The 23573-nt window shown below is 42.1% G+C and overlaps 1 protein-coding gene across 1 annotated transcript in view; it reads right to left on the bottom strand.

Moving 5' to 3' along the window:
* PTPRJ (protein tyrosine phosphatase receptor type J) overlaps window positions 1-23573 on the bottom strand; it is an 80219-nt gene that overhangs the window by 22570 nt on the left and 34076 nt on the right. Inside the window, exons 2-8 of the mRNA XM_082195808.1 lie at window positions 9854-9872; window positions 8980-9201; window positions 5990-6256; window positions 4699-4959; window positions 3395-3661; window positions 1474-1740; window positions 555-821 (exon numbers count right to left, since the gene is read on the bottom strand). Coding sequence (XP_082051934.1) covers window positions 555-821; window positions 1474-1740; window positions 3395-3661; window positions 4699-4959; window positions 5990-6256; window positions 8980-9201; window positions 9854-9872 — 1570 coding nt within the window. The remainder of the gene's footprint in view (window positions 1-554; window positions 822-1473; window positions 1741-3394; window positions 3662-4698; window positions 4960-5989; window positions 6257-8979; window positions 9202-9853; window positions 9873-23573) is intronic.

Here is a 23573-nt window from a genome sequence, read left to right as displayed (position 1 = left end):
TCTTCTTCAGTTTGTTTTTTTAATCAGCTGCTATTGGATATATTTGAATTTGCACCATGTTCCAGATTCCAAGCTACTAATTGCTGCACTGGGGACATCAGAAGCGTCATTCCTGGGAGGACCACTTCCCTTTTATTTGTAATAGGCCTCTAAGGCAAAGGCTAGCCAAAGAGGTGCCCTCCAGAGAATGAAGCACTTCAATGCCCATTATTCCCCCCCCCCCGATAGCTGGGGGTCATGGGAGTTGGGAGCCCAGCAACCTCAGGAAGACCTGGCCATCTGCAGGAATTTTTGGGGGTGGGGAGTGAGTCAATCATTGAAATGGGAAAGCAGGCTAGCTTCTCACAAAAAAAACAAGAAGAATACCGCACCTGTAAACAATATGTAACTGTGGAAAATAAATGGTATTTAACATTAAAACTGAATTTAATTGTTTAGACACGCGCATGTCTACCACCATTTTGTCAGCTTCTGATCAAGCACATATTGTGAATATACCTTTATGGTACAGAAATGCAGAGACTGGGAATCTCCACCTGTTGTAATTTACTTACTGGTATAAACACTTGTAGCATTTGGTTCTCCTTCAATTGTACCATTATCAACTTGTGGGAATATCGTGAATGTATACAATGTTCCAGGTTCCAGGCCCCTAATTTCTGCACTGGTGGTGTTATAAGTTTCTTTCCTGGGAGGATCAGTTCCTTCTATTAGTATCCGATAAGTGTAGTTAGATGCATTTGGATCGCTATTGTTCCACTTCAAAGTTACTGTTGAATTACTGCGGTTTTCAAGGCTGATGTCAAAAACCGGGCTGGGTTCTGCTCAAGAAAGAAGAAAAGGGATCTAGCTGTGCCAATAACACAAAGTTGCATCACAATATTAAAATAGTGATATCAGAAGTTCCTTGAGAAATGTAAACGGTTACTACAATATGATTGGCTACCATTTTGTTAGAGTACAGTATAAAACAAAAAAATGGAAGGATAGGCAGAGGCAGCTAATGTAGAGATCACACATCCTTTAGTAGATCATCACTTGTCAGAGGAACGTACTTCAGAATCAACTTAAAAATAGTAATTCTGCTTTCCTGGTATAAGAGACTTAAGGCATGCAATTTCTTTTTTTTTAACCACAATGACAACAACCAGCATCTTTAGCGTGCATTAACTATGCAGATGTATTAGCATAACCACAAATAGCCAGGAAACTACAAGGGCAATCATATAATACCTACTCTGCTCAAGTACGTATCATGAATATATAGAATTACCCTTAAGAGAAATCTTAAAACATACTTGTATCTACAGTTACATTATTTGAGACTTCTTCAGTTTTACCATTATCTACTTGTCTACCTCAATCTTGTCATCTCCTGCTTGAGTAAACAGTTTGAATGTACAGAATGCATCTTTATGGTAAAGAAATCTAGCAGTTTGAAATGTTTACTAAGTTGTATGAACTTGGACGTACTTGTATAAACACTTGTAGCATTTGGTTCTCCTTCAACTGCACCATTATCGACTTGTGGGAATATTGTGAATGTGTACAATGTTCCAGGTTTCAAGTCCCCAATTTCTGCACTGGTGGTGTCAGAAGTTTCTTTCCTGGGAGGATCGGTTCCTTCTATTAGTATCCGATAAGTGTAGTTGGAAGCATTTGGGTCGCTATTTTTCCACTTCAAAGTTATCGTTGAATTACTGCGGTTTTCAAGACTGATATCAAAAACTGGGCTGGGCTCTGTTTAAAAAAGAAGAAAAGGATTTTAGCTATGCAAGCGAAGGGAAATATTATGACACTGTTAGATGTGCCAGAGATCTCTTGAACAGGTATAGAGTTTAACTATAAAGTAGTAAGCTACTGCTTTGTTGGAATATTAACATTTACATTATAAAAACCAAATACAGAAGGACAGTTTTACTTTTAAGGTACAAAATTTTTAGACGTTCATTTATACAGACTTTTGCTATATCACCACCTCTGCTTTACTTGCTAACTAGAGAACTGTACTACAATCAACTCTAGGATTCTAAAATTCAGTTTAAAATATTAAAATAACATGATAATCACGTTCTTAATACAGTGGTGCCTCGCAAGACGAAAAGAATCCGTTCTGTGATTCTCTTCGTCTAGCGGTTTTTTTGTCTTGCGAAGCAAGCCCATTGACAGATTAGCGGATTAGCGCTATTAGCGGCTTTTAGCGGCTTATCTGCTGATCGGATCAGCTGATAAGTGGCTTAGCGGCTTAGAAAAGGGGGGGGGGAGGAAAAAAAACCAGCAGGAACTCGCAAGTCATTGTTGTCTTGCGAAGCAAGTCCACAGGAAATTCGTTTTGCGAAGCACCTCCAAAACGGAAAACTCTTTCTTCTAGCGAGTTTTCTGTCTTGCGAGGCATTCGTCTTGCGGGGCACCACTGTACTTGCAATCAATCTTCTAGCAACTGCTGCAAGCACATATTGAATAACACAAAAGGGGCCCTTCCTTTTGCATTGCAGCTTGTCAGGTGTAGGCTACTGTAGTGGTGATTAGAGGCGGGGACCTCTAGGCCCGCTGACTACAGTTGGTAATATTGTGATGGTTCGTAATATTGTGAGAGGTTCCACAAAACCTTACAAAAGCCCATTTCCTGAGCATTTCCACTCAGATTGAGCCAGACAGGCAACACTTTTGAGTTAGGTGATGCAGCAGGGAAAAGTGAACTCTTGGGTCTTCATGTTTTGTCACTGGGTGCCTCCTTTGACTTGGGGCAGGCACAGGCAATTGGACACTGAAACACAGGAAAGAGGGTCCCTCTTCCCATACCATCACAACAACATACAAAGAGCCTGCTGGATCGGGCCAGAGACCCATCTAGTCTAGCATCCTGTTCTCATGGTGGCCAATCAGATGCCCATGGGGAGCCCCAAAAGTAGGACCTCAGAGCAAGAGCACTCTCTTCCAGAAACTGGTATTCAGAAGTATGGAGGCAGAGAGCATAGCCATCTTGGTTAGTAGCCTTAGGCTCCATGAATCGGTCCACTTCGTTATGGAGAGTTCTGGTTGATATGCCAGTCCAGTTGTCGGTGTGAGCTAATGGCCTTTGACATCTTCCTGCCCCCCCCCTTTTCACTTCTTGCATTGTCTTTGCTTCTGCATTTGGGCAGCTGTTCCTTTTGTGATTGGGTAGACATTGGGCCCTTCCCTCCTGTGGGAAAGGATGAATCCTCAATTATATACCGGGGCATGTCTCTGGATGGGGCTTTGGCCAGGAAGGGGACTGGCCAAGGAAAAATATATTTAGTCTAGCAAAATAATAGGGAAAGGCTATGTTGTGGCTGGCGTTCCTCTTTACGTCTTTATGGTACAGAAACAGGCAGTCTGAAATGTTTACTTACTTGTATGAACTTGGACTTACTTGTATAAACACTTGTAGCATTTGGTTCTCCTTCAACTGCACCATTATCGACTTGTGGGAATATTGTGAATGTGTACAATGTTCCAGGTTTCAAGTCCCCAATTTCTGCACTGGTGGTGTCAGAAGTTTCATTCCTGGGAGGATCAGTTCCTTCTATTAGTATCCGATAAGTGTAGTTGGAAGCATTTGGGTCGCTGTTTTTCCACTTCAAAGTTATCGTTGAACTACTGCGGTTTTCAAGACTGATATCGAAAACTGGGCTGGGCTCTGTTAAAAAAGGAAAAGGGTTTTAGCCGCACTGATGAAGGGATTTTTTTAAATTACACAGCTAGATGTTACTGCTAGAAATTTTTGACCCTGATATAGGTTTACTATAATTTAACTAGCCAACCTTTTTGTGGGTATTGCAATATTTTCACCACAAAAAAATAAAAACGGGAGGGCAGATGCCTAAGTTTTGCTTTCAAACCTGCAAAAATTAAAGAAGTACACTTGCATGTACAGTCATACCTCGTGTCGAAGTAGCTTCTGGTTAAGCATTTTTGGGTTGCACTCTGCAGCGACCCAGAAATAACGGAGCGTGTTACTTCTGGGTTTCACTGCTCGTGCATGCGCAGATGTTCAAAATGACGTCACACGCATGCGCGGAAGTGGCGAATCACAACACGTGCAGACGCGTGTTGCGTTCGCTTCAGGATGCGAACGGGGCTCCGGAATGGATCCCGTTCGCATCCAGAGGTACCACTGTACTAATTTAAAACATTTCTATGTTACCTTCTGCATCAAGTCGCAAGACGGCATACTAAAATATGAAAATTGGGGGAAGTTCTTTGGCAGAGTCAGTGCTACCTATAGGCCTTGCATTATCTTCTCCCAGTTAGCTCTCTCACAATATCAAATTTTATTTCACTCCTTCCCACCTCCCCCCAAAACCCCTCACAGACACTTCCATTCTGTGTCACTACTGCATATTGCTTATGAACTTGGCAAAAGGGCTCTCTCCCCCCCACTCAATAAATTGGAATCAGAATTATTCCCCCATTCTCAACCCCTGTCAATTCTACAACTGAGCATAAATATCAGAATAAGAATAAAAGAACGTCCCACAATTGCAATTTGGCATCCATTCCATTAAAATGACAAGCATATCGTATTAAACAGCTGCAACTAAGTGTGCAGAAAACTAGTTCCCCAGCATATTGCAGGCCTTCTGGCTATAGCTCTGTTTGACTCCATATTGAAGATGCAGGGAATGGACTTTATGGAGCCCATGGCAGTTAGAAATCATCATACATCTTTCTTACTTGTATAAACAGTTGTAGTATCTGGTTCTCCTTCAACTGTACCATTATCGACTTGTGAGTATATTCTGAATGTATACAATGTTCCAGGTTCCAGGCCCCCAATTACTGCACTGGTGGTGTTAGAAGATTCATCCCTGGGAGGATCAGTTCCTTCTATTAGTATCCTATAAGTGTAGTTGGAATCATTTGGGTTGTTCCACTTTAAAGTTACTTCTGTGTCACTGAGGTTTTCAACCTGGATGCCAAAAACTGGATTGGGCCCTGTTTAAGGAAGTGTTATCAGATTTAGTATTGCATAAATTCCTACAGCTAATATTTCGTCAAGATTAAACATTCACTTAGGAGGCATCAGCTACTTGTCATATCTGTTTCCACCTTTACTTGCCAAGAACAAACTTGCTGTAGAATCAACTTTTAAAAAAATCAAACTTATTCAGTGCATTTAAAAAAAAAAAAAGGTAAAGGCCCCCTGACAGTTAAGTCCAGTCGCAAATGACTCTGGGGTTGCGGCGTTCATCTCGCTTTACTGACCAAGGGAGCCGGCATTTGTCCGCAGACAGTTTTTTCAGATGATGTGGCCAGCATGACTAAGCCACTTCTGGTGAACCAGAGCAGCGCACGGAAACGCCGTTTACCTTCCCGCCGGAGTGGTGCCTATTTATCTACTTGCACTTTGACGTGCTTTTGAACTGCTAGGTTGGCAGGAGCAGGGACCGAGCAGCGGGAGCTCACCCCGTTGCGGGGATTCGAACTGCCGACCTTCTGACCGGCAAGCTCTAGGCTCAGTGGTTTAGACCACAGCGCCACCCGTGTCCCTTCAGTGCGTACCCTGGTATAAACTCAGAAAACATTTTTAATAACTGCAGTCAATTTCCCACCTACTTCCTAATGCATCTTTCATACTTGGAAAGGCATAGCCTTAATGCACATTAGATGCACAAGGAAGCAAGGTGCAGTGGACTTGCCACTTATGCGATGGTTTGTTTCTGGGGGTCCAAGCGCAAAAAACCCAAAATCCGGCAAAGCCCGGAACCCCCAGAACTGCCCCCACCCCTGTGAGGTCGAGGGCTGCTTAGTGGGCTCTGCGAAGGTCGCACAAGGGTCCTGAGGTGCTCCCAGAGCCCTCCTGCAACCTTCCCAGATCCAGGTAAGAGAGGTGGAGGACTTAAAAAACTATTTTCACCATTGGTGGGTAGCAAACCTGCTCTCCATTTATTTTTCCCCACCCACATAAGATTGCAAATGCATAAGTAAAATGTGAATGTGCATAACATTTCAAATGTTTCCTTACTGGTATAAACAGTTGTATGATTTGGTTCTCCTTCAATTGAACCATTATCAACTTGTGGGAATATCGTGAATGTATACAATGTTCCAGGTTCCAGGCCCCTAATTACTGCATTGGTGGTGTTATAAGTTTCTTTCCTGGGAGGATCAGTTCCTTCTATTAGTATCCGGTAAGTGTAGTTAGATGCATTTGGATCGTGATTGCTCCACTTTAAAGTTACTGTTGAATTACTGCGGTTTTCAAGGGTGATGTCAAAAACTGGGCTGGGTTCTGTACAGGAAAAAAGAAAAAGGGCTTGATCTGCACCACTGAAAGAAAATATCTCCATTTGAGAATGTGTTACCCAAAATCTGTTAAGAGATACAAGGCATTACAATTTGGTTTGCAAAAACTGTGCTCCTTTTGCTCCAGTTATAGATGTTTTGATAAATAACATAAAAATGGAAAGGTACCTGAATTGCACTAAACTTATACTTTTAATTTTAATATGTTCTGGTGAAGAAACAGAGTGAGCATACGTGCAATTTAAATTTTAACATTTGTTTTCTATGTGCAATTGCATCAATCATTTGAAGGCACACTTGAATAAATGTTTGCACCACTTGGCTCTCCTTCAGTCTTGTTACCATCTGCTTGAGGATATATGTTACAACACCGGTTGAATAATTGGGAATTTACAAGCAGGCGCTTCCTATTCATTAACAATTTATCTATGAACAGAAGGCAACAAAACTGATGGAGATCCAACACCACAAGCTCATGCACTGGTGCCACTCAAGATTTCACTCCTGGGAGGTATATCAGTTGATATGTCCTGCAAACATACCTGGAAGCCACAGGACATTTTTGTTTAAGGTTAAATATTCCGTTCTATCGATCTGTATGAAAACTGCATTCTACTGCACAAAGGTACAAGAGTCAGATGAACAATGCTCAGGAAGCTTACCATAACCTGTGGGATTATGTCAAACTACTGTTTTATTTGCAAGGAAGGCCACAAATTCTGAAAATTAAAACAGCCAAATCCAGGCTCTTTCCCAGCTAAGTAATCAGACAGGTAATCAGAAGCAGTTCTTAATACTTGGCATATATTATATACTGGCTAAATCAGGGATAGGAAACTTGGGGCCCTTCAGATGCTGTTGGATTCCAATTCCAACAAGCTCTAGCCAGCACTGCCAATGGCTAGAGATGATGGAGTTGGGGTCCAACAACATCTGGAAGGCAACAGGTTCCCCATCCCTGGCTTAATAAAAAACTCTTTAAAGTTAAAAAGAAACAGGAAGTGCAGAAAAAGTCTAACAAGAGTGTGAAGGAAGAGCTGAGCTGCACAAAATTTGACTTAGCATATCCAAGGGCTGCTGGACAGATGCTGTGGTTGTGTGTCTAGTGCAGTCTCTGTGAGGACAGCCTGAAGACTGAAGTAGCTGGCCTGATGGAGTACAGCAAGCTTGACAGGTGGGTGGAGTTGTCCAACTCCCAATCAGCTGGTGTCACAGCAGCCTCAGGTGAACCATTTCTGCCCACACAGTTCAAAATCGACCCATGCGAGGAATGGCACAAGCTACAAAATGACCAACGATCAGGTGAATGCCACATCTTGGAGGTACCTCAAGATGGATTCATATAGGTCCTCGTAATGGGAGAGTCACTCTTCAGAAACAGGCACAGTTGAGACTAATTCCACGATGGCCTTCGTTCTAGACAATTGTAGCAAGGACACCAGAGGAGTTCCTTAAAGGTGAGCAAGTGTATTGAGGTATGAGCCCTCATAAGGGAAAGTCTATAATGTTTGGAAGTTCTTGTCTACAAAGGCTTGGACACAACTGATTTCAAAGACAGTGGCATTTGCTTTAATGGTTGCGTTGAAGACATGGCAACCAACTTGTCTGTCCAGAAGGAAAACTGCACATAACATGAAGCAGTCTAGCTGCGTCTGCTGAGAAGGGGCTGGTGGTCATTATACATTTGGGTACCAACACTACATTGCGAAATGTGGCAGCAAGGTCCAGAAAGACAAATGTTGGCTACTCAACCCAAGGGTGAATCCACAGTTTCCAAGCAGTGATTTTAGAAATGCTTCATGTACACAGCAGCTGACCAGGCCAAGCTGTGTAGTCTCAACACACATATAAGACAATTGTGTCAGGAGGAAAAGGTTCGGATTCATACAGTACTGACAAACATTCTGTGGCAAAGGAAATCCCGATCCCATATGTCGGATTTGAAGGACAGCAAAGCTATTCATACATTTTTAATTCCTAACATTGCTCCTGAGTGTCTTTAAACCAAACCTCTTTTCTGTAGAACTTAATTACTATATTCATCAGTTAATTATTTAAGGCTCTTACTTGGCAGCTCTGGACTTTGTACACTTCCATTACCTCAAAAAGCCTTCAGCGACATTTTTTTAAAAAAGAAGCCATATGCAACAGGGAAAGAAAATGAGTGCTCTCTTTGAATTTAAAACCAACTATTTTTATTTAAAGAATATTACTGTTTCAAAGCACTATACAGAACCCCCCCAAAAAATTTTTTTTTCTAAATGTGGACCAAATGAAGGAGGCTTACAGTTGGACTTATTTGCTTGCATGAACAAACATGACTCAAAAGGAAAACCTGTACAGCTCAGCAGGGAAACTTCCTGAGTGAGGCAAAGTGCACACAATGGAGCCTGTAGTGCTAATAATTGTAGGAGGAGCCATTTGCTTTCCAAAGCTAAGCATGGGAAGAAGAACCCTGGCTGTCATTTGCACTATTGATCAGATGGCTGGCTGCTGTTAGAGGCTATAGACTTCAGTTGCGCTTTGCATTAGAGCGAACAGTTCAGTTCCATTAGTCAGTAGCAGCGCCTGGTCTTACTGGAATCAGCTACTAGTAGCAGAATCGCACACATGTGAGAAATCCAAGCAATCTTCTCTCTATTTAAAATGTAAGAACTGCCTCCGATGCCATCTCAGATCCATAAACATCTCTTCCAGCCCATTACTTACTTGTTGTAATGATTTTGCAGCATAGTTTTTCGGCAGAAATCTCAAAAGTCACTTCGTACTGAGTGCCAGGTTGAAGTCCAGATACCGTCGTATTCGATAGTTGAACTCCAGCACGTGTTCCATTTGCAAAAGTTACATTACTTATTGTATGGTTGTCAGGTGGCTGGATATGTATTTCTGTTTCTGATACGGTTACATTTACAGATCCACATTCATTAACACCTATGCAGAAGGAAAAAAGAGCCAACAGCTAAATGCTTTTGGTTAACTAGAGGTTTTTTCCACTGCTAAATGAAATATTTGTTACAAAGTATGGGGAAACCCTCTCTGTCTGTTATATGAGCCCTGGACAGTATGAAACTGGTGAGCAGTGGGGGGTGGGAAGAGATGCTTCTGCAGATCAAGAGACCAGATCGTATGCAGAACTGATCTAATGCCAGGATACTTGTATGGCAATGGCACAAAAAAGGGGGTAGGGCCTTGGATGAGCCCAATATGCAGCATTCTCAGTGACTTTCTGTTCATAGCAACAGAAAAGACTTAGGTTTTCTGCAAGAGAGAAACTACGAAGTGTAGAAGCTGTTGCATTGGTACAAACCAAGCAGATCTACAGAAGTGGAATAATCAATCTGAAGGGAAGCAAGCCTATCAACATACCATTTAATAGTCATAAACCGGATAATGTGAAAAGCTATAAAATTCAAGTAACAAGTTAACAACTCCAGGGGTGCTTTCTGGCCTGGGAACAGGTACAGAGGTGAAAGGTTTCAAACAGCATTTACAGAGCTGCGTTAGGTAACCATAAATCAACACCAGTGACCCCTCTATCAGGGACAGAATTGAAATCTGAACAGATAATAAGGGTGGTACTTACATTCAGCAGCAACTGCTACCTGTTAAAAGGAAAGAAAAGGCATTAGAAGATCCTGAAAACGCCCACCCTGGAAGAATGGCAGATGAAGGTGATTGACTACATGGAATTGGCAGAAATGACTGGCAGAATCCGAGACCAGGGAGAAGAGTCGGTGAAAGAAGACTGGAAGAAATTCAAAGACTACTTATGGAAACATTGTAAAATTAATGAATGTTAGAAGGATGTTGGATAGAAACTAAGCGGTTTCCAGCTGTAATGCTTTAAGAGATATGAAAAAAAAGGTTTCACAAATGGGTAAAAGTTTAATGGTAAGGATTTGCTGAACTAACAAATCAAACTGGAATACAAAGAAGGGAGGTATGAGGAGGTCCGAGGAAATAAGTGTATGGAAGTTATGTTATTGAAAATTAATGTGTGTTTTTAACTGTTTTTTATTTTGTATGTTTATTTATTTTTTGTTATATCTTAAAAACTTTCAATAAATATCTTTTTTAAAAGAAAAAAATAGAAGATCCTGAAAAGGTCGTTACCCCTGTGGCATACATTTGTGCTTTTGATGCAGCAATGGTGTTTGCTAATGCGAGGGAAGTGATTTTCTCCGATTCACCCTTTCCCTGGTGGTTCCTTCCATCACCATCTAATCCTCTGGAACAGGTTTTTGGGGATGGGGGGGATTTGTGAACAAACATCTCCCATTCTTTTGCATTAGCAGACACCTCCACTGGATGAAAAGCCATTCTGCAGGAAGAATGTCAGCTTTGGCTTTCACCCATAGAGATGCATAAGCAAAAAAGAAAAAGCAGATAGATGTACATGCAGAAGAATGGGGAGAAAGGATAGCAGTTGACACATACTCTACCACTTCCCCTAAATATGGCAGCTAGAAATATTTATAAAACATGAAAAGCTGAAAAGATCAATATGTTTAACAAGACTCCTGAGGGTTTGTTATGCTATGTAGTGACTCTATTTGTGGGCATCAGTTACAGTAGCTTTTTATACTGGATACAGGTAAACATCATGTCATTATTTGCTGCTCACACCTACAGAAGCTCATCTAGGCCACTGTGAAGCCCCAGATCACTGGACCCTTCAATTATTCCCATTGCTTACCTCTTAACAAAAAAATATAGTCTACTAACTTTATATTTTTTTTAAATTTCTTTTTTAAAAACCTGACTTTTCATACACAAAAGCCAAATGATCTTTTATATTTTAAATGAGCTTTTTTAATTTAAAAAAAGGTTTACAAAATCTGTTTTTCTACACTTAAGGAAAAATTCTGCTGGCTTGAGTTGATTAGCGATTATTGTCTACTGAATATCCCCAGGAGCTATAGTCTCCCCATAGTATTAATGTAATCATTCAAGCAACTTTTGTTTATAGAAGATATAATAATATGCATACATTCAAATATTTTTGTAGTGTATTGTTTGCCTTTCACAAACCACACATATAAAATCAATACGCTTCAAAGTAAAGTGCTGTTATCTAAACTACCATGTTAATTTCTTGTAATACTCAGGGCAAACCACTAGAGGCCACAACAAAACCACAAAAGTTATGTGCTCATAATAACCTTAAATATGAAACATTTACACTAGATTTTGTCATCCAAATGACCTAACATTCTGTTGGGTCATTCTCAGGGTTTGGCAGGGACAACGAGGTCAAGCACTGTACTTAACTGCCCCCCTTCCTTTCCATGCATTCCCAGTGGGCAATTTTACTTGGGGCCATTTTATTTCTGCCACTGAGATTTATTGTGAGTGCCACAGGGATCTGTCTTATTCCCCTACACCTATATGAACTTCCTGGAGCAGATAACCTTGGGTGTGATGTGACTAGTTATGTTTATTATGAAATTTCCACTTCAACCTGTCACTCCAAAGTGCTCAGGGCAGCAGATGATTAACAGAAATCCAAAATAAAACAATTTAAGACGTCACAGAAGCAATAAAAACCGGCAGGACAAAACCCTACATCATCCAGACAGAGAGAAAGAATCAAACGAAGGACAGGCCAAAGTCCTACCAGATCAAAAACTCTTTCAGCTAATGGTGAAAGACCGACGAGTGGGCTAGTGGGGATTCTAGGGGAGGGATTTCTACATCCTGGGCATCACAACTGAGAAGGCCCTTTTCTTTGTTCCTGCAAACTATACAGGCAGTGACCATTTCGTGTGGGGGGTTCTGTTCCCGGCCTCCATGTTTCACTGGAGCGTGCCTTAGCCCGCCCCCGTTCCATCCTCTTCCAGGTCCAAAATGACCTGTGCGTGGACGTGTCTAAGATGTTAGCCACCTACACTGATCCAGCATCTTAGGCAAGTATTAGGGACCGGTTGAGGAGCTAACCGGTTGATGTCTGCCCACTATTTCCCTTAAACCACAACTGCCAGGCTCACCTGATTCAGTTGCTGTGGATAATTGGAATTTGCCTTTCTTGGGAAGCCTTGGGAACAACCCCCAAATCACTATTTAAAACTTCTTAATTAGCTGGTACAACTCCATACTTTGTAAATGTACTTTAATGAGAACTGTTAATTTTGCTTTTCACTTGTTTTATAAAGTGCGGAAATATACTATGTTTTACAGCACGAAGTTTTGCTTTAATTAATTGTGCATCAGAACAACTTTTGATTTAAAGTAAGTATTTTAAACAAAGAGAGACATGTGATTTTTTTTTTAAATGCTATCACGGAAAACATGGGACAAAGTGTTTATCTGAAATACGACTCCACCCTGAAAAGGGTTCACGGTGCCCTAGGACAAAACAGAATAATGAAGCAAAGCCAGAAAGACCTGAAATAAAAGCAGTAATTATATGTGAGCGAAATCCCATCCTTGCACGATTATCTTAGATTTCCAGCAACTTATTTCTACAATGGTTAGGAATTTTTCTATTGTGTTCTAGAACTCAAAAGCTGAAGAGTCATATGCCAATTATTTAGGCTTGTATCCAAAGTAGTGCTAAGTCACTCATTCTTCTAGCCTAAGGATCTATGCTTGTGCAACAAGCCCCGCCCCTTGCATGCACCCCCAAATCTGTTCTGGGAATTTCTCCCAACCTTTCAGAGGAAATTATGGGAGAGTGTAGGGTGCACAAGGGTGTGGGGACAGGGAGAGTAAAAGGGGGGAGTTCTGTTGCACAAGTGTAAGAGCACTGGATACCCCCCTTGATTCTTATGTACTTATTTCATTTATATCCCCACTTTCCTCCAGGCTCCAGACAGCGTACCATGGCTTTCCTCATGTCCCATTTATCTTCCTAACAACCCTTTGATGTTGGGTAGGTTGAGAGACAGTGACTGGCCCAAGGTCACCCAGTGGACTTTGTGGCTAAGTGGAGACACCCACTGCTCCAGAGTGTGATCTGAAGGCACAGAATGAACCACCTTGCTGAAGTTAAGCAGGTATGAATTTGGTCATACCTAGTTGGGTGGCTATCTGAGAGCCACATGTATGCAAACCTTGGGTTCTATGATGAAAAGGTGGCCCATAAGTACAAATAAAACCTGCTGCATTGTACTGGTTTGCTACTAGATTTCCTAAAAGAGTACGTTACTAGCAATATTTAATATATGCTTGCTGGAAACTTCCTAAGGTCCCCAAAGTACTGAATTCAACATGACTTCCTTCTGTCACCAGCCAAGTCCCAGGAGTTATCAAGGTCTTAAAGAAAGAGGAAAACAGCCTCCTTTATAAATATTTATGAACCTATCTTTATAAATGTGAAGAAAAACATGATAAATTAATGTCTTGGCCCAGAAAGGAAGCAGGGCCTTCATGGTGCTGATAAGATGGCTGTGTTCACAGAAAATCTGGCAAGCTTTTAGAAAACACTGGCATACTTAAAGAAACACATGTTCAATGGCAAAGGCAGGTCCTAGAGGGTCTTTTCCCTTCTGCAGGTGCTGATCAGTACGGACCCTCTGTAGATAACTGGCAGCCTAATTTATATATATTTAAAATATGAGCAGCCCAGGGGGTGGGATTGGCTGGGCAGTAAATAAATGCCCCAAGTAAGAAATCAATAAATAACTTTTATGTCAGATATATGTATGTCTCTCTCTTTTTCCACATTGTTGATTGTTGTGGATATGAGACCTTGTAGTCAAATGAAAAATGAGAAGAAAATGAGAAGTGAGAAGAAAATGCACTATGATAGAAGGGTAAACAAAGTTGTTACAAGCACTGCTCAGGGGTCTGAGTGCAACAGACTTCTGCCTGCACAACATGACTTCACCTTCCTCTTCCCCAACCCTCCAGAGCTGATTCTGAGGGCTCACAGTGGGCTGCAGGCAGGCAGAGAAGGGGTGGCGGTTCTGTTCTACTAGAAGACATCCTTTGCACTAGAAGAACAGGTGTGTTGGTTACTAGCCAGTTTAACTTTTAGAACAGAAATTTACTGAGTTTACTGAGGCAGTTTAAACAAAACCCTGTAGTGCATTAAATCTGCTTGCTGTAGAGAGCTTTGCATAAAAGGACTCATTTTATGAGATCGGCTTCCATCACAAAGCTTCGGATAATTGTGCTGGAGTAAGCGGACATAAGAAGCGGTCAATTTCCTTCACTGGTGTGAGTCACCCTATGGATGAGCTAATCACAGGTGCAAGGTCAGACAAGCCAGTTTCTACAGTAACTGCCCAGTGCCACGACTATATCGATGATACCTGCTCATATACTAACTGACAGACTACTGAGCTGGCATGCATTAGTCTGTCAGTTAGTATGTAAGTTGTCAGTCTGTTGGTGGGTTACATCTTGAATTGCTGGAGATTATTTGGAGCAACAGAAATACTTTGTACTTCTATTTTCTGTATACAGTCATATCTCCAGTTGAATATGCTTCAGGTTGAGTGTTTTCGGGTTGCGCTCTGCGGCGACCCGGAAATAACGGAGCGCGTTACTTCTGGGTTTCGCCGCTTGCGCATGTGCAAAATGACGTCACGCGCATGCATGGAAGCGGCAAATCGCGACCCGCGCAGGCTGGGTTCGCTTCAGGATGAGAACAGGGCTCCGGAATGGATCCCGTTCGCATCCAGAGGTACCACTGTATATCTGTATCTGCAAAACCCTACAAGCTGTACATGCAATAACTGTTTTAGTTATCTTCTGCAACAGTAAACTATTTGGGACTTAAGCTGCTTCCATGTGGTGACTACTACTGGGAGAGACTTCCACTGCGTGTGTATCTCATATGAGATTCCCAACAAATTGGTTTCCTCAATTATGTAAATATAGATTTGGCTTGTTCTTTTAAGGTAACACTTGTTCAAACCTAACCCTCTCTATACAGATTTCTACTTTAAATACAAACATGCGATGAAACAGAAAACTTAGAATTACTCTGCAAAGATAATTTCATAACACTTTATCCTAACTTTGCCTTGATCAGAAACAAACTGAGGACGACCTTTCCACTTACTTTGCTAAGTTTCAGATAATTGCCTGATTATTAAATGATATTTGGGCTCAACATGATGAGCCAATTTAGACAGGTCACAAACAAGTTCTACAGAATGAAAATCTTATGCTAAGGATGCACGGTGATATTAAAATAGCACTGCACTTGAACTGTGGTAGTGGGAAATAAAAGCCAACATGAAATTTACAGTTCCTTAGTTTCACTGTGGATTGTTCTTATCACCAAGCACTTCCTACATAATGAATAGAGACTCACCTGTCTCCCTCATGATGAGACACATGAAATAAGAAGGAAACACTTCAATTCTGCTTCCTTGACCACTGCTTGTTTTGTGGTGTCCAATGCCACCTTCCAGAATAACTTTTTGTATGTACACAGAAAAAAGAAGTGAAATCTAACAAGCCAGTTTCACTAGGCTGTTTTTGGAAAATGAAACTAATTGCATAGGCATAGGCTTATATATATATATATATTTTGCTACAAACAGCAAATCATCTAGCTGAAATATCTGTGGAATAAAGGTTGTAATCCTATGTCTCCGTACTTGGGAATAAATGTCATTCATGAGAGCGGCACTTACTTCTCATCAAACATCCATACCTTGGACCAGACTATAAATTGAGGCTGGGAAACTGGAGCTTTCCCAATGTTGCTGGACAAAACTTCCATCAACCCTTATTTACTAAAGACTGGAAACTCCTTATAGACTTTTTGTGAGAAAAAGAAAATGGACATGATATCTGGGTTTGAGGATTGAAGAAAATATATCTTTTTAGAAAGTGGGATTGTTGGGTGTTATCTCAAAGTGGATGTTTCAAACATTTTTCGATATATAGATGACAGTCAAAGCACCAGAAGTTATTCCCCCTTTGTTCATCCCCCTCCTTTTCTTCTTTCCTTCCCCCTCTATTTTTTTTAATTCTCTTTCTTTTGGTTTGTGCTTTTATTTAGATTAGGGTTTTTTAAACCTTTGATAAAAGTAGAATGGATATTTGATACTAACCATTGTATGTTTTTTCAAACTTTAATAAAATCTATTACAAACAACACACACACACACACACACACACACACACACACACACTTCATCAGCCCCAGCCAGCACAGCCAATTGTCAGGAATGATGAGAGTTACAGCCCAACATCTGAAAGGTTACAGGTTCCCTATTCCTGCTGTAAATGAATTATCAGAAATGGATGGAAACTTTTAAAGACTGCATTTGTCCCAGTCTTGCATCTTAACGCCTTAAAAGGGGCTTCCGTTGGAGCAAACTGAATGAATGGGTGCAATTCATAACTGTCAATAAGTACAGGTATTTCTTGCTACAGGTGCACCTTTAATAATATGCTGCCAAAGCAAGTGATTACAGGCTTTGAATCAGACCCGTTTGTTCCCTTGTCCCTGAGGGAAACACTTCAGAGTTTTGATGAAATGGGATTGTAGTTGAAGAAAGCTTATGGCAAAATGAATGGCAGACTTTAGGCTGCCACAAGATTCTTTGTCACTTTTAATTAAGGTGTTGGAACGTAACAGAAACAAAACAGTGCACTTAAAAGTATCCACCCATTCCAATGCCTGCAATCTCTTCCTTGGCAGAGTATTGTTCTAAGAAATTCTTATCGACAGTTATGATCAGTGGCAATTGTGCATATTAATGGGTTGTATTCAGCATAGGACAAAGGCAAATAGGAATGATATCTCCCCAACCCCTGTAGATCTGTTCTAGGGTTCCCCCAACACTCTGGAGCAGATTTGGAGATGGCATGGGACACATGCAGCAGGAGGAGATGGGGGAAAGTCCCACTGCGTTACTGGTAATCCTTGCACCAGCACAATTATGTAGTTGAATGCCACCATATACATTTGTTGCTATTTTAGTTGTTTCCAGAATGTGTCATTCTGTCCACATTCTCTATCTATTGCAAGCGAAGCCCGTCACCAAACACAAGCATAAGATAAAACAAGAATGGCAAAATGTTGCCATGTATTTAGTTTACAGCAAAGTAGCAGGTTTCCCACCTACAAGCCTTTTATTGTCCATTTAGACAACTCAGAAGGAGGTAGCTGATCCAATTGGTACCCTTCTAGGAGCGCAAGGAACTTCGATTCAGTAGAGAAATCCACTTTCAGAAGAGGAAAGGAGGCAATAGTTTGCTGATTCCCCGCTGCACTCCCCAGCAAACACCCCCCCCCCTGAAATCTGTTCCAGGAGACAATCCCTTCCTTTTGTTTCCATTAAAGGTAAAGGGACTGCTGACCATTAGGTCCAGTCGTGGTTGACTCTGGGGTTGCAGCGCTCATCTCGCTTTATTGGCCGAGGGAGCCGGCGTACAGCTTCCGGGTCGTGTGGCCAGCATGACTAAGCCGCTTCTGGCGAACCAGAGCAGCGCACAGAAATGCCGTTTACCTTCCCACCGGAGTGGTACCTATTTATCTATTTGCACTTTGTGCTTTCAAACTGCTAGGTTGGCAGGAGCAGGGACCGAGCAACGGGAGCTCACCCATTGCGGGGATTCGAACCGCCGACCATCTGATTGGCAAGTCCTGGGCTCTGTGGTTTAACCCACAGCGCCACCTGCGTCCCCTTTGTTTCCATTAGCTAACTCTTAATTCGGGGGCCTAATGCAGGCTCCAAAGTACGTTTTTCTGCTCCCTCCCCCCAACACCCGACTGATTTTCATGGTGGTAAAAACAAAAAAAGCTACACAGTGGGCACAGCAGAGAACCTTGATAGGCACGCAAATCAGGTAGGGATGTCGGAGAATTTCAATGGAAACAAGACCAGAAATTGCTGATATTTACTTATTTGTCCCATGGCTGAAACAGCGGTTCTTGGTGTTTTCAGTCCACAGATGAAGTATAATGATACACAATTATCAACAGTAATCCCTCCAGGATTTGCAATGCGTTTCCTTTGCACTGAAATGAATGGTGTGGAACAATACAACAATAACGCAAAGGACTATGTAATGGATTCTGCAATATTTTGCCATAGCAGGCAGCATGGGTGTAGCCAAGGGGGGGGGGCAGGGAGGGGCAGCTCCCCCCCCATCAAGTAAATCAAAAGAAATACTTAGCTGACCAATCACACCGGTTCTGACAAAAGTCTTGCCCCCCCCCCAAAAAAAAACCAGGCTATGCCCATGGTAGGCAGTAACTTAATTTTTGTCAGAAACCAAACTCAGGCCATTAGATCAATTACATGAGCAGAGAGGGAGCAGCAAGTTCAACTGATCTACACCAATCAGATGAGGAGGTCCTGTGTGTGTGTGTGTGTGTGTACGTACAAGAGTGTGGAGCTTCACCCACCACTGAAAGAAGGCCCATAGGGCGTTGGTCAAGAGTGAATACAGCCCCTGAGAAAGAAAGAAAAGTTAATCACCGCTACATTTGCAGATGCCCCCACTGGAGCCACAGTGCAAGAAGCACCAACATTTGATGCAAAATTTTTAAATCTGTAGCTATAATAATTCTTGCCTGGATGAAGCATTTCTAAAATATGTTTGATGCACATTACAACAGCCTGAAATTTTCATATGAGTGGCCTTTCTACACATATACCTCAGGCACAACAAAAGGATCAATTGAGCTAAATTTCCTCACTGATATGAGTAGCTGGCATCTGGAACATGACTTGTACACCTATGTACTGAATGTGACTGAAGGAAATGCATTTTTTAAAAAAATACCACCTATGAAGGTGCTGTAATACTCAATGTAGAACTGTGGAGGAGGCACTCCTAATTACTTGCGAGTAGTGAAGCCATCTAATTTTTTTTTTAAAGTGATGTAAATCTCTTCATTGCCACGCTGCCATCACTGCACATAGAATTCCTGGAATGTATTAGGGAGTTGTTTAATCTCATTTTATGCTACATTCCTGAAAACAAAAGTCAGCAATACATATAACCACACTTTACAATTAGAGGCCTACTTTAAAGTGAAAATGTCTCGCCTGCTTCTACAGCATAAGGCTGAAATGCTATCAATTTACATGGAGAAATGTAAGAAAAATAGTAACCTCCTACTCCCCCCCCCCCTCCATTAGTACTTCAGACTCTGCAACCTGTTTGATTTTACAGAAAGTAAAAAGGAAAGACTAACAACATCAGCAAAACAAATGGCATCATGCAATGCTGTCTAAGTCGGCTTCTACCATAAATCATTGCCTGGCTGTCCCAAACAGTTAACCACATTAGTTTATGGCTGGGATTTCCCCTCCCACACATCCAACTGTTTAAAAGCTCATCTATACTTGTAAGTGTGTCACATCTGGCAAACAAAGACAATCCATTACATCAGCAATTTGGGTTACAGGACTAAGGCAATTGAAAAAGAAACCTCAAAACAAGTTGGAGAGGAATGTAGAAATTTTACTTTGTGGTAGGACTAACAGAAATGCAATTTCTATTTAGGTTTGTTTTCCTACAAGAGCCTGTCACTTCATTCTGGTTACTGCCATTCAGAAGCGTTGTAATCACAATCACTACATGCAGCAAGCAGCAAGCAGCAAATAAAATGGATGAATGAACAGAAGCATAAAACGGGGTGGATGGGTGGGGGAGAACAATCCATTACAACCATAAAAATCATACAAAAATCCATAGAAGACAAAGGTAAAACAGCAGCAAAATAACAGCACCAGCAAAATCATCACAAACCATCAAATGCCTGGGAGAGTTAAGTTTTATGAGATAAGCCTTATGAGGCTAAAGTGATCTCTAAGATAGCCATGGGAAGCAGGCAATGGTCTGGATCCAGATTCCTAAAGGATAGACTTTTAGTCTTTCATAATGCTCACCTAAGTCTTAAAATAAAAATCGACCGGAGCTCCTTGTTTCTTCTGTCCCTCTCCCTACAACCAGGCAAAGCAGTCGGGTGTCACATGGCGCTACCCAACTCTGTCCCACCAACACCACCTGGCCAACAAATGGAACGCCCTCAAGCGAACTGTGCACATCTCAGGCAAATCTGGTTCATCCACAATATCTGGTTGCTGGTCCCCATCACCTCCATTATACTATTAAAGCCTTTATGAAATGTTATCCCCCCCCCCGTTGTTCTAAGGCAAAGGATGTAGAACCTATGGCCCCCTCAGATGTTGCTGGAGTCAGAGGTGATTGGAGTTGTGGTCCAGAAACACCTGGAGGGGCACAGCTAAGCCTCATAACCACTGCTTCAACCCTTCCAGTAGCAGAAGCCCAGCTATTACAGGAAAGCAGCTACTCTCTTGTGTTACAGTGGATTATTTTGCTTCACGTGACACGAGGTTACATGTCAAGGGTGAAACTTTGCTAGGTCTGTGGCCAAATTCTCACTGCTTTCAGCCAGCCAGGCCTTGATCCAACACATTCAATGAACCTAAGTCTACAAGTGGTACTCAATGTGGCCAACACTCAGCACAGCAGTAGGGGATTTATTGCTTCTATATTCAACCTTGTCCTCTTAATTGTGGGGTGGGAGGGTTCACTTCAGGGAGGACCACCAATCCTGAACTGGAAACATTACTAAGCGGAAAAAGGGACAAACATAAGTGGGACGACATGTTTTAAATTTATTTCAGGGGGCGAAAATTGATGCAGCTGGCAGACACTATTGTGGGGAAAAGGTTTTATTACAGGCAGAATATGAGTCGTGGTATGCACTGGATCTTTGGAACAAGTGTTCGAGAAACTTGACTCTTGTTTCCTTTCTTAACTCCTGTTGGGGTGTGTGTGTGTGTGTGTGTGTGTGTGTTTTGCTTAACAGAGGTTGGAGCACAGTGAGAAGACCATAACTCAATGCTTCCTGTGCAAAAGGTCTTAGGCTCAGCCTCTAGCATATCCAGGAACAGCTGGGAAAGACCAAATTCTGAAACCCTGAAGAGTCGCTACCAGTCAGTGTAGACAATGCCAAGCTAGGTGAATCAATAGCCTGACTCAGGACAAGGCAGTGTCTTATGTCCCTGCAATACAATTTTAGCTGATCATTCATAGTACAGTGGAACCTCGGAAGCCGAATGCCTATAAACTTGAAAGTTTTGGCTCCCAAACAATCAAAAACCAGAAGTGATTGTTCCGGTTTTCAAATTATTTTCAGAAGTTGAACGTCTGGCGCAGCTTCTGATTGGCTGCAGGACACTCCTGCAGCCAATCGGAAGCCGCGCCTTAAAAGTCGAACATTTTGGAAGTCGGACTTCCAGAATGGATTCCGTTCGACTTCCAAGGTACATTTGTACAACAGTTTTCAAGAGGAAAGTGGGATAGCTGGATAGCGGGAAGAAATGCAAGCTTTATAGCTAAGAACCTAAAAGTAGAGGTACACGAATCAGCAGACACACAAGGCAAAGCTTCCGAAAGATTGCTGAGCCACTTCAGACTGACTGGGAGGTGGGGATGTTAGAATAAAACAAACCTGGAACTAGCAAGTCAAGGCGGTGGGTCCTCTAGTCCAGATTTCTCCCTCCCATGGTTGTGCCCTATGTGCAGGGAGGTGATTGCTTTTTAAAAACATGGGAAAGTTCTAGATTTGTGAAGAGCAGGGGTGCTATTGATGGATGCCAAAGAAGAGTTGGGTCTGTCCTGGGCCCTGGACCTCCTGCTTCTCCCCACTTTTATAACACTTATTTTTAAAAAACCAAAACAACCAACCACCTTGTTTACAAAGTGGCTGGGAATGCTGCAAAGCGTAGTGCTGGTGAGACCCAGTCGGCCAACACCTTAACGTGCCTAGAGGCACACACAAAAGCAGGGATGGCGTGGAGATGTGTGAGAAAGAGGCACAAGCCATGTTTGATCTTGGAGAAGACTTGTTTTAGTTTTAATATGTACATAAGCAGCAGTTTCCCCACAACAGACTGCAGGTGCCTCACCCATCACCTTTCTAAAGCTAAACACATCTACCTGGATGGGTGGCCACTGCTTTGGGTTACATGAAAGAAGGAAGGTGAGCTATGGCTATACAGTGGTACCTCGGGTTACATATGCTTCAGGTTACAGACTCTGCTAACCCAGAAATAGTACCTCGGGTTAAGAGCTTTGCTTCAGGATGAGAGCAGAAATGGTGCAGCAGCGGCGCGGCAGCAGCAGGAGGCCCCATTAGCTAAAGTTGTGCTTCAGGTTAAGAACAGTTTCAGGTTAAGAACGGACCTCCAGAACGAATTAAGTTCTTAACCCGAGGTACCACTGTAAAAGCTCCTCCCTTCTACCCTCCCCACACTGCATCTCCCAGATCAGTAGGCGTGCCTCTAGATTTACCTGGCACAACAGCCACGGAAGTGTTTTGATCACCCTGCAGAATGGCAAGATGGAAAGTAACTGCCAAGTTCCTCTAGGCAGGCTATTCTGTTCTGCTGATTAGTCAGTCAAAAGCACTCCTGGCACAATGGTAAACAGCACTACTCATTATTTCCCTTCAGTCAAGACTGGGGAGCCACTCCCAAACAAGTCAGAATGGCAGGAGTATCTTTCGATTCTTAGAACGGTTCAGTTGAATTGAAATATTGCTGTGTTTAACGTCTCACAGCACTTGTGAATGCGGAATATTTAACAACAACAAGGAAACACAATGCCAGCCAACCAGAAAGGGAGTCAAGGCTGTGGCATTCAACTGCAACAGAAAAATTAATCTTTTGAGTGGTGCTCTATGCTTTCAGTTAACTGCAACAAAGCAAAAAGCATTAGGACAAAACAGAAGTTATTTCAGGATCTGTGAGATGCATGTGCAAAGGGACACACATATGCACACAATCTCTCTCATGCAGACACTAAAAAAAATCACTGGCTTGCCTTTAGTAAAGTTTTCACCTACAAGATGGAGAAGAATGTGAGCATAGGAACATAGGACACTGCCATTGGTCCATCAAGCTCAGTACTGCCTACACTGATTGGCAGTGGATCTCCAGGGTTTCCATCAAGGATCTTTTCCAGCCCTACCTGGAAATGCCAAGAGTTTGAACTTGGGGCTCTTTACATGCAAAACAGATGTCCCTCCACTGAGCTATGGTCCTTCATGATGAACATGTGCTTCAATTTCCCTCTCATAGCATTCAAAGGTTCTCAAAGGGGAAATACATATATACAGACAACCTGCATAGACACTGCCTTCGCTTCCATGACAGAAGAAAGTCAGGATATGAATGTAAGGCAAATAAATAAATGGGCAAAGGTCTCAGCGATTCAATACAGGCCATTGGTGTGGCCTAAATTGAAGGGGGTACTTCTGGAGGTACGATCAGCTTTGAGAAACTTGTGTCACAGACCATAGACTAAGCAACTCCACAGCTCAAATTCACATATTCAGCTTTTAAAGTCAG

Source organism: Podarcis vaucheri (assembly GCF_965113315.1).
Source record: "Podarcis vaucheri genome assembly, chromosome: 1".
Classification (NCBI taxonomy): Eukaryota; Metazoa; Chordata; class Lepidosauria; order Squamata; family Lacertidae; genus Podarcis; species Podarcis vaucheri.
The sequence above is the reverse complement of the archived record's forward strand: the minus strand, read 5'-3'. Positions and strand labels throughout refer to the sequence as shown.